Below are 15,356 nucleotides of genomic sequence, written 5' to 3'. Positions count from 1 at the left end.
AAGTTCGCTCTCATGTCCAGCCTGAATTGGTCACGGCAGAGTTTGTGACCGTTCGATCTTCTCATCCCTTGGGATTCTCTGATGAACAGATGTTCCCACAGATCCTGATGAGCACCCCTGATAAACTTATAAGTGGCCACCAGATCACCCCTGAGCCTGTGCTTTTCTAGGCTGAAGAGTCCCATGGCTCTCTCACCGTAAGGTCTATTTTCCTGACCTCTGATCATGTGCGTGGCTCTCCTCTGCACTCTCTCAAGGTGGAGAACCTTGCATTTTTTGGTGTTGAATACCATCATGTTCTCATCCACCCATTTCATGAGCCTGTCAAGATCTGCCTGGATCACCCTCCTATCCTCAGATGTGGATGCAGAGTTTGGTGTCATCGGCAAACTTGGCCAGTCCTCTTCTGACACCAATGTCACATCATTGATGAAGATGTTAAACAGTATAGGCCCTAGGACAGAGGCTTGAGGGACCCCACTGGTGACCATGCACCAAGACGATTGGCTTCCATCAACCACCACCCTCTGGGTTCTACCACGGAGGGCCAGCTGACTTGAAGGTATCCAGCCTGTCAAGGTGTTCCTTCACGAGGTCAGCTCTGATGGAGGGTAAGGAATCTCCCTCACCCAGGCCTCCCTGACTCACAGTGGGCAGGGGCCTCCCATGGAACTGGTGAAAAACTGATGCAAAGTACCCATTTAGCAAGTTTGCTTTTTCATGGGCATCAGTTGTCAATTGTCCCATCTGGTTTAGCAAGGGTCCAATATTGCCCTTGCTTTTCCTCTGGCTCCCCACTTACCTAAAAAAGGACTTTTTATTATCCTTGATATTTGTAGCTAGCTGGAGTTCCATTGCAGCCTTGGCTTTCCTGGTGTGCTCTCTGCAGGTCTGGACCAGAGTAAAGTATTCCTCCTTGGTGGTGGTTCCAGTCCTCCATCCTTTGTAGGTCTTCTTTTTAAGATGCAGGAGGTCCACCAGTTCCCTGGGCTCTTCACCAAGGCCTAGCCCTGGCATCACTCTTTGACTCCAATCTGCACTCAGCTGTACTTTTTCCTAGTGCTGACAAAGTTGAGGTTTCCTACTGATGATGGTGGCCCCTGAGAAGACACAGTACCCAGCTAAGTCTCAAGTTCTGGGACTGGAGAGAGACTGAGCCAGCAACTAAAGTGAGTTAGGCCTCATGTTCCTTCTTAGCCTGTGGCCTCAGCAACTGACAGAGTGCTTCCCAGAAACATGTGACTTTCCTAGACATTACAGCTGAGTTTTGCTAGAAAAATGATGGATAAAAGTATTTTATTTTTTTCCCCCTATAAAAAGATTATCCTCGGGCAGATTTAGAGGAGCACAAGGTTGCACCTTTTGCAGAACATGAATGTAACAGCCTATGCCCTAAGTAGTACAGGTTTCAAAATTCAGCATTTTCAAGATGAAATATCTGAAGAGAACGGATTATATAAATCCTGGGCAAATTATTTTTACTGTATGTATTTGACTGTAACCGTCTGTGAGCAAGTCAGTGGTTTTTCCTCACTCTAGAGCTTAAATAAAAACAGGTTCTGAATAACTTATTTATCTTTCTGAAAGAGCCCTGGGGCAGATCTAAAACAACAACAACAGAAAATCATTCCAATCTTCAATTGCTTAAGGCCATGCACAGGCTTCTCACTGCAGCCCTACTTAGACAATGTATATTTCTAATGCTGCTGAGTAGTTGATTTACTGAAAGCTTGTCTTTTGCTTAAGGTACAGAACAAGGAAATTCAAACCTCATTCCTGAGTCTTCCATAAACTTCCTGTCTGATCTTGGACAAGTCACTCAGATCCTGATTCTGTTTTGCTGCGAGGATATCCCCAAATTCCAAAATAATGTAACCAGGCTCATAGAAATGTGTTCTTGATTTGCCTATAGAAAAACATAACTCTCCTATTCTTTCAATGGGTAGCATAACAGGCCTCCAGGGATGGCTCCCATTTCACCCTGCAGAATCACAAAGCAATAGTTCACCAGCTCCAGGCACTCATCCTGTTTCACCTGGGAGATACATAACTTTCCATGCTCCCAGTCAGGAACCCTGGCATACACTATGTCACCTCCATCCTACTGAAGTTCAAAATGATCCTGATAGCACTTAGCAATTCAAGACCCATGCAGGGAGACAGCTACCCGAGTCTGTACATGTACCTAAAAGACAGAGCCCTCCTCCTTCCCAAGCCTCTCAGATAGAGAGATCTGTAAAAGCCATGATGATAGATATCAAATGAACAAGAAGAAAAAGTGGGTAAAAAGGTGAAATTCCTCGTTTATTTTTCTCTCGTAGAGAAAGACTGTGATGCAGCCGAGAAAAAAAAATGCTATCAATAATGGCAGCCACTTGTTGCACAGGGATAGAGGATGAAAAGGAAAATTGAGTGGGAGAGGCCAAATGAAGTGAAAAGACCCTCCACAAAAAAAGAAAAAAACCCCACAATATCAGGGTACCATATGTACGAAAGAATACAGGGAAAGAAAAGCAACAAAAATCAAAGGAGGGGAAAAAATCATAACAAATCAGCAGTGTGCTTCAAGAAGCAGTAGTGAGAAATAAAGGCTTAACAAGATGATTTGATGAAAAAGGTGCTCCATCTCAAAGCCAGACATGTGCAAAGAGCTGAGGGACAAAAGGCATGCATCACCCTTTATTCCCTCATGCAACACTAAGAAAGGTGGGTCTAGGACACAAGAAATGGTAGGGCTGAGGCTAAGAGTACCCAAGGTCAAGCGGTGGAGCCGCATGCCCCTCCATGGCTGGAATGAGTCTATAAACAATAACTTTAAACAAAACCCCAACTATAACAGACCCCACCTCTTTTATTCTAATGATGAGCACTGGAGGGCCTGGTACCTTTTCTTCCTGAGTGCTCTAGTGCATAAGTAAATTTGTTGGATTCAGAAGTACATCAATGTTACTATGCCCTTCTTCATACCGTCTCTCATTGAAGGCCAAATGAGGTTTTGGAACCTTGCTTCTCGGTGCTCTTCCTTACTGAGTGCCAGCACACACTTTTTGGCAATCTTTTATAAACAAGGCTCTGGACTTCTGGAAGGAGTGTTCTTATTAGATCTCTACTGGAGCATTTGCACCACCGATCACACTTTTGGAAAGATTACAATCAACTACCAGTTGGGAAAAAAACTCCTTTACCCAAGTTCTGCTACTTGCTTAAATGTGGAAAAACACTGGCTCTTTTCTGAATGTTATTTATTCTGTACATAAGGTGACTCATTCACCTTTTACAAGATGTAAAAGTCCAGAAAAGGCAGTTTTAAATCACTCACATCCAATATTTATGGTACATATGGCTTTCATCCCAAATGTCAAAAGTGAAGGAAAATATAGCTATGCATGTGGCAGCAGCAATAGACAGAATAATCATTTATTATGCAATTAGGCTTTTTCTTTTTTCAACTAAATTATTCATTAACTTACATGGTATTACTAGTTTTACAATGCCATGGCTAGTGCATTAAAGGAAAATAATGCAAACTCCAAACGGAGATTTTTTTTAAGACCTTATACAAGTGAGCCAAAAAGAGCCCACTGGTGCTTTGGTATTAAGCAAGTGTTTCAAAATTATCTATACAAATTGTGCAAGCCTTACATTTTTTCAGTACCAAGAGTGCAACAATCAGTAGCGATTTTTCCCCAAAGGGTTAATTTCCTAGCTTTTGCAAAACTGTGTTAATTGCCTGTCTCCTACTGTGAGTATAAAAAAAGGGAACCCCAATACATTGGCACTTACTTGTGCACTAAATGGCTGTTTTCAAAAACCTCTGACATCTATAACAAGAGATTACGTTAAAGACACTCCAAATGTCATCTGATATGTGCAGTAGTTACTGTGTTGAACTACTTGCCTTTTTGCCATGCCTATGGATTTAGGAACCTCCCCTCCCCCAATGCGGGAAATAACTTTTGGTCCGTCTGCTTTGTTGCTGTTGTGCTTAAGGGCATCATGGCAGTGGAAGAAAAATGGTATTTGCATGCACACCATTATACGTACACAAAATACGTGTACAATAAAAAAAGGGAAAACAAGAAACATTACTGTTGGAGACACTGACAGAGGTGGAGGGTAAGAGGGAGTGGGAAATGTATGGCAGACAAAAGTTTCTCCCATGCTGGGAGTGAGGAGGGGAGGAGGTATATCACATGTATATCACAGTCTATCTTCCTGCACGTACTTCTGTTTTTCCCGGGAGTCTCTGGTCTTAGAGCGGTTCAGTCGGTTTGCTGTTGAGGGGATGGAGTGCGCCGATGAACTCTTCTTGCTGGAAGAGTATGAGGAATGGGAGGAATGCGAGAGACTGGCCCGGGATTGGCCGGCGTTGTGGTCAAACTGCATCAAGCAGAAGATCAAGTCTGTCGGCATGAGTTCAAACTCATAAGGAGGGTTTGCAATAACATAACTGGAATATAAAAAGAAGAGAAGGTGGCTTTACATTAGTATTAGTAAAATATACAGCATGGTAAGATATTATGAGCACCTTTCTATCCATCAGAAGATTTGCACATTACATCTTACATTGACTCCTTTTTGCTCCTACAAAGTTATTTACTGCCAGAGGTATGAGCAAGAATCTGAGATGGGTATTCCCCTGGAAAACTCTTTGACTTGGAAGCTCCTCCTCCTTTGAGCTATGCTAAAAAGCTGCTACCTAACAGTGAAGAAAGAAAAATGCCCTGGCGGGAATGCTTTCTATCTCACCCTAACATATGGTTAAAAAGGACCACTCAGGACCATCAAGTCCAGCACCCTGCAATTGTATTTAATCATATAACCCATGTATGTAACCCAAAGATTCTTCAAGTAAATTTACTTTGTCCCCCGCCTCACCTGCACACCAAAACAAGACAAAGCTACAATGCATAAAGGACAAAGGCCGAAGGCCTATTGAATGAAAGATGATGAGTGCTGCCCAGTCCCACAAGCCCAAGTCCAGATGAACCTAGGAAGTACAACAGACCATACCTCACACTAAACTGAAAGGCAAAGATCCCCCTTCCAGGTACCTTCCTATTCTGATCTGGGGATGAATTCCTCTATGAATGCAACTCTGATACTCATTTTAACACTATGCGTGTGACCAAAACAGCATCATGGAAAAGTCAAAGCCAAGACCAAAAGAGAAGGCATGCAGTCAAAAAGGAGTAAAACTCTTCGTAGCCCTTGTGAAAAATAGGGGTGCCCTGAACATAACTAACATAAAAATAATATAATAAAATGCAACCCATGCTGTAAGCATGTTTCTTAAGAACTGAAGACATGGAAAACAAGCTGAATCCAGAGGGAGCTGTCCCAAGTAGGTAGCCCCACATTTCCTAATGGCATACAGGCCTACTGCCCCTGTTTAGCACTGGTCCAAGACCAGCACTGGGCAGCCACATCTTTGCAACTGTCTTTCTGCCTTTGCCCTCTCACTTGCTGTTTCTCACTCCGAATCCCACCCTAACATTAAGAAATATTTCTTTGCCAGACATATCCCACATACATATTATTATCCTTTGTGCTTATTAGTTCCCCATCATCATTCCATTCCAAACAGTGATGCATTTATATATTCATTACAGGGTTTTTACAGTTATATTTATGTGCCTGTGCCACATTATAAACTAAACTCCCATCATGCTTTGACATATGCTAATTTGACACCATACTATAAAACTCTTTGGAGCTGGGAGACGGAACTAAATGGATGCTTCTACTGATGTAGAGCAAGCATATTTTCCCTATCAGGAACTGGCTGGGACATCTTTAGGCAGTCTGTATTTCTGGAGTGCTTTGTTCATAATCAGATAAAAAATGAACTTGTACGATGTTGGTAAATTATATGGAAAGTTGTGCAAAAACCTGATGATATAGAAAATATCCTATTGGCTAATTTATTGAAAACCAACAAGCTATAAGTATCAGGCCACTGGACAGGTGTGTCAAGTTTGTTCCAGGAATTATTTCAGTCATCACAACAGACCCACCCCTGGGTAACGTATGATCTCTGTCTCTGCTGTTCAGTTATGGTCCTTATTGACATACTAAAGAACTAATTGAGCTTAGTCAGTTCCATGTTCTGAATCTTTTCCCTTAACAAATAGTAAACTAATTAGGAAGCCAGCTATGAGGCCAGTATCAGCTGACCCTGGGTAAGATGAAGTTGTGGTCTACTTACTGGTTTAAAAACACAAGCAGCATAGAGAAAATACTGTGGCTTCAGTGCCATTACATACAATAATTGGGAGATTTGTTTTAGCTGCTGATTAATAAACTGCCAGAACACTTTATAGTTGCAACTTTAATAAACCTGACAAACTAACTTCTCAAAGTAATACATAGGTGAATTTATTAAAAAGCAAACCTCTAAGTTTACTATCACAACGCTAACTGAATGTTTGTGTTACCTAACTATGCAAATGCTAACTACTTGTAAGCTAGCTTTGTCTGGTAGTAAAGTACTGACTCCTGGCCATGGAAAATGAAAAAACTAGAGATGCTGAAGTGATTTGTAATTGACTTAGCTGGTCACTGGGATGCATTTTTTGCCCTACATATGGTAAAGGGAGCTAATCCCTAGAATAATGTGTGCAACTTGCTTAAAAATAAGTTTAAAAAGAGCACATAAGGAAAGAATGAGCAAAGCTGTGTAAGGTCTGAATATAGGCTAGGAAAAAGTACCTAAGTAACTGTTTAATCCCATGCAGCCAGGATAGAGCAAAAAAAAAAAAAAAATGCAATTGCAAAGACAAACTAACGATTGAAAAGTTGCTTACTATGTAGCTTGAAATCTAAGCTACAAACTAAGGCAAAAATGCATGCTAACAAATCACTTTCAGTGCTGCAAAGCAAGTAAAGAATCTAAGGGAACAGGTTCCTATGGTGAGGGGACTGGTAGCTGTATCAGTGTGGATAACTCAACCTACTGCACCCTTCCTTTTGTAAATTAGTGGTAATAACTTGGGAGAGTACTCCAATTTTTATTACCAGGCATATAATTATCAATCCAATCAAGATAGATGGGGGTGATGGGAAGCAGTATAAAGGAAAAATGGCCTGTGGTAGATATCAAAGGCAAAACAACATCACACAAAGGACATGTCTACACATGCAATTAACTCACAACAATAAACTCTGGTGCATATTGTGCTGGAGTTTATTGCTCCTGGGCATGCTGTTTGAATGTTCAACTAAGATTGCAGCGCACTGAGCCAGGTCAGAGGAGCCCTGGCTAACAGGAAGGCTGGGGGTCAGCCTGCCAGCCCAGGGCTGCTCCAACCCAGCTCAACATGCCCTGGAAGGCCTGGCTGAGGCATGAGTATGCTCCAGCGAGGGGCTAGCCAGCAGGCAGCCCCCACACTGAAGCACCTTTGTGCCTCAGTCAGCTGGGTCAGTGTCTACACATGTGTTGTGCAGAAAATAACTCCATAGCAGGATAATATTTGTATTTACAAATACTAACCTGCTGCAAGGTTTATTAGTTTCCTGTTTTCTAGTTTCCTGCAGTTTCCACGCATGTAGACACTGAGACATCTATTGTTGAGCTGATTAGGCAACTCCACACTATGTGTCTCAAGCATACTTAAAATAATCTGGAGAGAAATATGACATTTCCTGAAATCCAAAACTCTCATGTCCCATACACTGGGCACATCTACACAAGAGCTTTACTGTGGAGCCGACTAATTAGCTCTGTAGTAAGGCATTACTGTCTACACGTGCAGTGCTATTAGACCAAAGCAACCTAATTAACTCCATCACAATGCACATGTAGATACTGACGCTGCCTGCTGGCTAGTTCCACACTGTAGCACCTTCATGCCCCAGCCAGCCCCTTGCCAGCATGTTGAGCTGACCCCCCTGGGCTCCCTGCCAGTCAGGACTGTGCCATCCCAGCTCAATGTGCTGCATTCCCAGGGGCAAATGTAAATGCTGCACATGGGAGCAATAAACTCCAGCATGAACTATGCCAGAGTTTATTGTTTTGCTTTAATAGCAGGTGTAGATGTATCCAGAGTGATAAATGCATGTATAAATAAAGAATAGCCTAGAATACTCTATATAATGTTTAGAGAATAGATCAAAAATCCTTTAACATTGTATCACATATACTAACTTAACAAATAGGTGAAAAGTTACAGTCACCATAGGTAAAACAAAATTCACCATTTGACAATTGTTTTAAAAGAATGACCAATGCCCCTGAAAACCTTTAAAAATTACTGACCCCTTTGAAAGAAAGTCTGGGCCCTTCAAATCCTCAACCACAGCAGGAAAGCCCCCATTCAATAAAATACTAGTTTCTAACTCAACCGTGTCTGAGTTTCTAACTCTATCATTTTGGTAAAGCACAGAAACAAAAATGAAAAGTAACTCGTGTACCAAATATAATAAAAACAGAAAATAAATTATTTCAAAATTTTATGTTTTTAGCACATGGATCTCTTTGTTCAAATTAGATCAGAACTGGAAGAAACTAAATTATACACAGTTGGTAAATTAAAATGAAAATTCTGTAAGAACATTCTGATTATGAAATATCCTGTTGGCTAATTTATTGTCAACAAGTGGGCTATAAATATTAGAGCACTGACTTGACATGTTGAGCTTGCTTCATGAATTGCTGCAGCCACTGCAGTAGAGTCAATACTAGCTGATATATTATTTATATCACTTCTTGGGATTATGCTCATAATTGTCAAAATTAAGTGATGTTGGTCAGCCTGTTTTTCTGAACCTTATCTTTAATGAATAATCAACACCTACATATGCAAGCGCCTCATGCAGCAATAAAAATTCCTCATGACTCACTAGGGCAGATAAAATTGCTCAGGGCCTCTTTCCACATGCTCCAATGATGATTGCAAAAAGACCAATACACGGTGATGCCTCTTTTCTGGAAACTATCATATGTAACTTCTCTAGCAACATTTCAAAATGATTCTTGTTCCTCGCTTTACTTTGATTCCTGTTTCTGAACTTCACTTCTCTTAGGTCCTGTCAGCAACCATCCTTTCATTTCCAGTTGAAATTAATTTGAGATCCATTTGGAACCATCCATTTGATTGTGTGTCAGTATTATTTTCTGCCTCTGAAATAGCTCCCTTTCACCAATAGTCACCTTCCAATATATTTGCAGATTGCCATCTTCTCAACCTTCCTTTTGCTACTAAACATACCATGGTCTTTTCATCTTCTCTCATGAGAGAGGTTTTCTGTTCATCTCCTAATCACCCTCACAATCCTTCTCTATACCCATTCTTATTTAGATTCCTCCTTTGGAAAAGTACATAGGTGAAACATTTGGTACACATGGAATAAAGAATATGGCCTTCTGCTAGAATGATACTAATACTTCCCTGTCTCACTTATAAAAACCCTGCCCCACTGATGCACAAAAAAATTGTGCTGTCCTTTCTAATGACCACGTCACACTATAATGGCTCATAGTCATCCTACAATAAATGAATACAGCTGGATCCTTTTCCTTCATTACATCCAGTCTGTGAACCCCTGCTTTGAAGCAAAATCACTTTATACTAATTACTAACCACCTTGTATTTCATACCAGTTCTACTACTCATACCACAAGCTTGTCAAGTTCTTCCTGTGTAGTTAATCCCATCTCTCTCCATATTAGTAATGCCTCTTACCTCTGCATCATCTGTAGATTTCATAAGTGTGTAGAAAAACAAAGAGCTCCACACAACTGCACTCACCACTAGCCCTAAAGTGTTCTCTCAAAATGGAATATTGGATTAGTCTGATGCAAACGTCCAGTAATAAATGATTCCTGTTTCCCATTTTATGTCCCCATTGAATATTTTTTCCTTTGCTATTGAAATTAAGACCTTGCACAGTATCAAAGGCAAAGTAATGTGGTGACTTGAAATTCTATCTAGCCTTTCCTTCCTAACACATAGGGGCCATGTTGACTTCATTCCTCCAAACTGCATTACCCTTAAATTGAGATTGCAGATGATGTTCACCCATGCAAAAATTATTCACGTGCAAGTACATTTTTGCAGTATTACAGGCAACAGATTATTTGGAACTATCCCCCATTTCATCACAGCAAGTGGACAAAGTTTGCCTTCTACCTTGTATATGGTATCCTCACACATTTCTTGGATAGACTAGCAATGTCTGTATATACATCATTCATCCTACTTGCGGATAGAGACAAAGTATTTATCTGTTCTCTAACTGTTCCCCAATTCTTGTTAATCCCTGTCTTTTCTATATGGTGGTCATACTCATTCCCTGAGATTTTTATTTTGTTTTAGCTACATATTTGCATAAAGGCAATTTTGCCATTAATTTCAGTTTTTCTGTACAAGGTTCAGCTCAGCTAAACTCCCTTGATTTTTTCTACTTTCTGACCTCTAAAAAGAGTTCTCCATCATAATCAATTCCATCTTGCAATCATTGTAGATTCTCTGCTTTCTCTTGATATGCTCTTATTGAAAACACTTGTTCATACAAACAAGTCTATAGCCCTTTCCTACCAGTTTTCCTCTCTAACTTGCAATGCAATGCAAGTTACAGAGAACATTTGCACTTGGAATAAATCCTTGCTTTCTTTGCAGTCAAATCCTCAAGTGTTTAGGTCTACTCAGCTTCTATACCCCATGTCCTTAGCTCCATACTAGTTTGCCCTTCTTAATGCAAAAGTGTACTCAGAAACTATCCTGATCCAAAAAATCCAAAACTGAACTAGCTTATGATTACTTTCACTGAATTTATTTTCCAACTGGCTTTTCCAAGAATGTTACCACTTACTAAAACCAAATTTAAAATGGCAGATTCCCTCATCACTTTGGTGACCAAGACAAAAACTGGTCAGAGATGTCTTGTCAGAGAATATCTGTGCTCTGACATTCTGGGTGCATCTACACAAGATGCTATGTCACTGTAGTGACAAGCTACCTCATTATAGCATGTCATTATGCTGATGTAGCTGCTAAAAATAACCCTGTGCCACTGAAACAGTGCAGTAATGGCTGTTACTGTGCCATCATTTAGTACTTCCTAAAGCAAGTACTAAATGATGGCACAGTGGGGGACACGTGTAGATGTGCCCTCTCAGTAGCATTTGTCAGATGCTGTATATCTGGGAAGTTAATCACCCTAAAGCACAACATTTCTTCTAGTACTAGTATCTCCTATCATCTCACAGAGATCGTGTTCTGTACCAAAATTTGAGCCCAGGATAGCATCCACTTGACATGATTTGCTTACACAGATTCTATTTGCCAAAGCAGTATTTGCTTACACAGATTCTATTTCACAGATACTTTCACTTTCTAGCTCTTTATAATCTACAGTCGTTATATACAAGGCTACCTTCAGGCTTACTTTTATTTCCTTGAAACACCTTTAAATACCTGTCCTACAGTTATAACTATCACTCTGTTTCGGTTCTTCCTTGTAAGATCTGTTTTGCTGTCTAACACCAGAAGTTTTAATTCCTCTGTTTCCTGCCCCTTGCTTCTAGCATTGTTACACATGCATTTCTATTTCTTCTGGCTGGCTTTCAACAAATTTCTGGTTAGAAGATGAATGATCCACTTACGGGCTGAATCACTTGTCTCACTGCCATCAAAGCTAGTGTGACCTTTCTCTTCCACAGTGTTTCTCCCTTCATTAACACAGTCTCATTGACAAACTCACTCTCCTGCTATACATTTGTTCTGGTCATGGAGATGACAGAAGTTCTTTCCATCCTTCTCCCTGATTTACTAGTTTAATGCATCTTGAATCAATTGTTCCAACCCTGGTCACTGAAGGTTGTTACCCTGGCCATGAATGTCTACTGCCAAACAAACTCAGTGAAATCATTCCAATAATGTATGGATCTTCATAATCTTGTCCTGCTCATGCTCTCTGTCACAAAACAAAGAATCCACTGAAAAATGCCTGAACTTTTGATTCTTTAAGCATTTTTTTCAACATGGCATCTTTTCAACCATGAACCTACCATGTGGTTTGCTATGACATAAAGAACAAACAAAGGATTGTTTCTTGTCCATCCGGCTGGATTCTCATCAATATGAGGTTCATCTAATACTATTTTACCTATGAGGCAGTGTCTGTTTCTATTCCCCATGTCATCCTTTGTGAGAAATCTGTTCATTCCTCTTAAGACATCAAACTGTCTCCTGCTGCTATGGCACTGTTCTGTTTTTTCCCTTCTGCTCTTGATTATAGTTGTCTTCGATATGCTTTTGAACCACTTCTGTCCTTCTTGGTCTCTGTTCACAGATTAACTTCTCCTTTTTTGGGTCAGTTATTCTTTCCTTCCATATTGTCTCATCAATGGGTCCCACCTCTTTTTACCTCACTGAGCAATGAAACCTATTGCTAAAGTTTATTTCCTCCTCTTTAGTAGGTTTCTTTCTCAACCATGCTTCCAAGGGTTTCCTTCTTCATCTAAAGGTTTGCCTTCTACATTACATTTGGTGGCAAGTCCTTTCCCACTTGAGTTCACAAACAGCAGTGCTTCTGTTATATTCATGAAACAGCAACGTCTCCTCACTCACAAACCCTGCAGACCACCACTATCAAAGAAACCCACATATTCCTTAGGCAAATGGGACTGTTCCTTTCTCACCAGAGCTAGCCCTATTTAAATTCCTCTGCTTCTTGTCCAGTTAACTTACTCCACCAGTCACAAGATGATTAATAAGCCACCAGTGAAAGTATTTAATTACTGGCTGATGGGAAGCATTAAAGATATGGTCCATTCCATGGTGATTTATAGAAATAATATCAAAGAGCAATAGAATACACTTTTTAAAAAACAGATACATACATTCATTTCAAGATAAATAAACAAACTCTGGCTAAATATTTATTTCCTACATTTGCAGATGAGAAACATAACTGGAAAAATCCTTGAGTACAGTTCTCTGTGGTTGTAGGCATCCATGCGTCTACATCGCTGCAAAATAATCCAGTGTCATTAATGAAAAGTCATTAATGAAAACCCTACAACATACTGTGGAACATGAGCAAAAGATAAAAGGAGCATCAACAATACCTTGGCCCCCAACAATAACAGGGAATTTCTTAGGGAAATCTAGGAACAAAGACACAAACTACACTACAATAAGTCTAAAGGCAGGCAAAATTGAAGTGGTCATTCTACTGGCAATTCCTTCCCAATTCCAAATCTGGCAAACTGGCTACTCCCTCCCTGTTTGAACAAAACCCAACATCTCTGAATGCAAGAGGTGTATTTTTTGAGAAAAGTGGCATGCCCTGTGTGGCAAGGCACTGTTTGTGCCTGCCACTTTAAGGGCCAGAAGACAGCAGCCGGCAGGTACCTGATTAGGGCAGCCATTTTAGATTCAGGGCTGCCCATATAAACAGGGCATTTTTCTGCTGGGAAGCCAGGCAACAACATTGCCTGGCTGCAGGTATCATCTGGAGGTAAGGGAGGAGCTGTAAGGATGGTCAGGAGGCTCCTGGTCCTGGGTATGACCTAAAACTGCACCCTGCCAGGAGTAGGTGGCCTGGTGGGGCTCTCAGTGGTGCGGGAGCCCCCAGGAAATGCCAGGCCAGTTACCACCCTGGTGAAAGGCAGGTTGGGGCACCTTAACCCCAACTCCCACAACCGTGTGGGTTACCCTCTTGTAGGGTCTGTAAGGTGGACCCCAAAGAGAGTGTATGGCCATAGACTCAAGAACCTGTCTGAACATCCCCTGACTGCTCAATGCTGAGGCCAGGACTAGAAGGGTCAAAGGGCCAAGGGGCCCACCGCGAGGAACACCCAAGAGCTGAGGGCCTGGGGTTCTGACTGGCCTGGAGGTGAGCCAGGACTAGTAGCCGAAGGTCCTGGGGGGACCACACCCATAAGGGGGAGCAGCTCAGGGAGCTATGCAGCCTGAAATGAAGGCAGAAGAGGCTGCCTGAATGGAGGAATCTAAATGGGGTCCAACTAGTAGGATTCTGGGGCCCAGTGTGGGGCCAGTGATATGGATAACATCTGGATGCCATCTGTGAGGCTTTTGCTGTGGTGTAGGGGAGGAACGGAGCCTCAGATAGCGTCCCCTGGCATCAGGGCAGGAGACGGGCAGCCTCCCACTTAATTTACATTAATTAATTACCAACAAGGCACGGCAGGCAAGAAGGTGGGTGGTAAGCCCAGAAACAGGTGGGTGGGCCACAGGGAAATTGACCCTGAGAAGGCCCCCTGTTACACCTGGCCACAGTGCCATCTCTAGCTAACTTCCACAGAAGGAAGGAATACTTGAATGCAAAAAAAAGGGGGGTGGGGTGGGGGCTGAGAGACAAAAAAAATTATTAGAATCCCTTATAACAGGGGTGGGGCAATTATTTTGGTTGGAGGGCCACTTACTGAGTTTTCGCAAGCTGTCAAGGGCCACATGGGTAGCCCTGCCCCCTGGTCACAATCTTGGGACTGGAAGTCCCATCCTCTAACCCCCAACCTTTGCCACCAGAAGTCCCTCCCCTTGCCCCCGGGAGTACTCCTTTCATCAAAGGGTTTTGCCATCTCAGAATCAGAAAAATACCAAATTATATGCTAAAAATTGAACATCTACAACATTCATTAATTTGATTTCAAAAAATATTTTTGTCCTGATTTACCTGTATTTGTGCAATCACCTATGTGTACACTACACAATAGCTTAAAATGAAGTCTTACTCTTGTATATTTGGGGGGGGTTGGAGGGCATAGGGGGCATAGGTTTGTGGGGGGATGTGGGTATGTGGGATGTGGGGGAGGGTATGGGTGTGTGGGGGTTTTGTGGGGGGATAGGTGTGGGAATGGGGTAAGGGAGCATGTGGGTGGGTGTGAATATGTGGGATGTGGGTGGGCATAGGGCTTGTGGGGGACTGTGGGGGGGGAAGGTAACTGGGATGTGTGAGCAGGTCTTTATGTATGGCGGGGGGTGCTTGTGGAACTCGCCCTATGAACCCACACACTCTGTCTCTCTTGCCCTCCCTCCCTCATTGCACACACACACACTCTGTGCTTCCCTCACCACAGACACACAAACACACACTCACTCCCTTTCTCTTTCTCTGCCTCATTGGTCTCTCTGTCTCTTTCCCTCCCTTACTGCATGCGTGCGCTGACATGGAGACGTAGACACTCCTGGGCCCAGGGTACTGGTGCAGTCCTGCGATGCAGCCCAGGGCCATGTGGTGCTGCAGCAGGCATGCAGAGAAGCAGTGAAAGCCAGGGCAGGCAGAGGCTTGCTGTGGGAGGGGGAGTTGGGGGGTGCAGCTGGGCCAGCCTTGTTGCTGGTTCCTGCCGGCTCCCCCTGGGTCCTACTGCCCCTGGCTTCTGTCATCTT

At 42.2% G+C, this 15,356-nt stretch overlaps 1 protein-coding gene across 4 annotated transcripts in view; it reads right to left on the bottom strand.

Annotated features, from left to right (window-relative positions):
- Positions 1-15,356, bottom strand: part of KCNMA1 (potassium calcium-activated channel subfamily M alpha 1) — a 1,434,006-nt gene that overhangs the window by 47,650 nt on the left and 1,371,000 nt on the right. For all 4 annotated transcript variants that reach the window (XM_019502361.1, XM_019502362.1, XM_019502363.1 and 1 more), the window contains one exon: positions 4,226-4,450. In XM_019502361.1, the coding sequence (XP_019357906.1) occupies positions 4,226-4,450 (225 nt within the window). The remainder of the gene's footprint in view (positions 1-4,225; positions 4,451-15,356) is intronic.

Source organism: Gavialis gangeticus, unplaced genomic scaffold (assembly GCF_001723915.1).
Source record: "Gavialis gangeticus isolate Ggan-Ray unplaced genomic scaffold, GavGan_comp1, whole genome shotgun sequence".
Classification (NCBI taxonomy): domain Eukaryota; kingdom Metazoa; phylum Chordata; order Crocodylia; family Gavialidae; genus Gavialis; species Gavialis gangeticus.
Note: the sequence above shows the minus strand (reverse complement) of the source record. Positions and strands in the feature narration are given on the sequence as shown.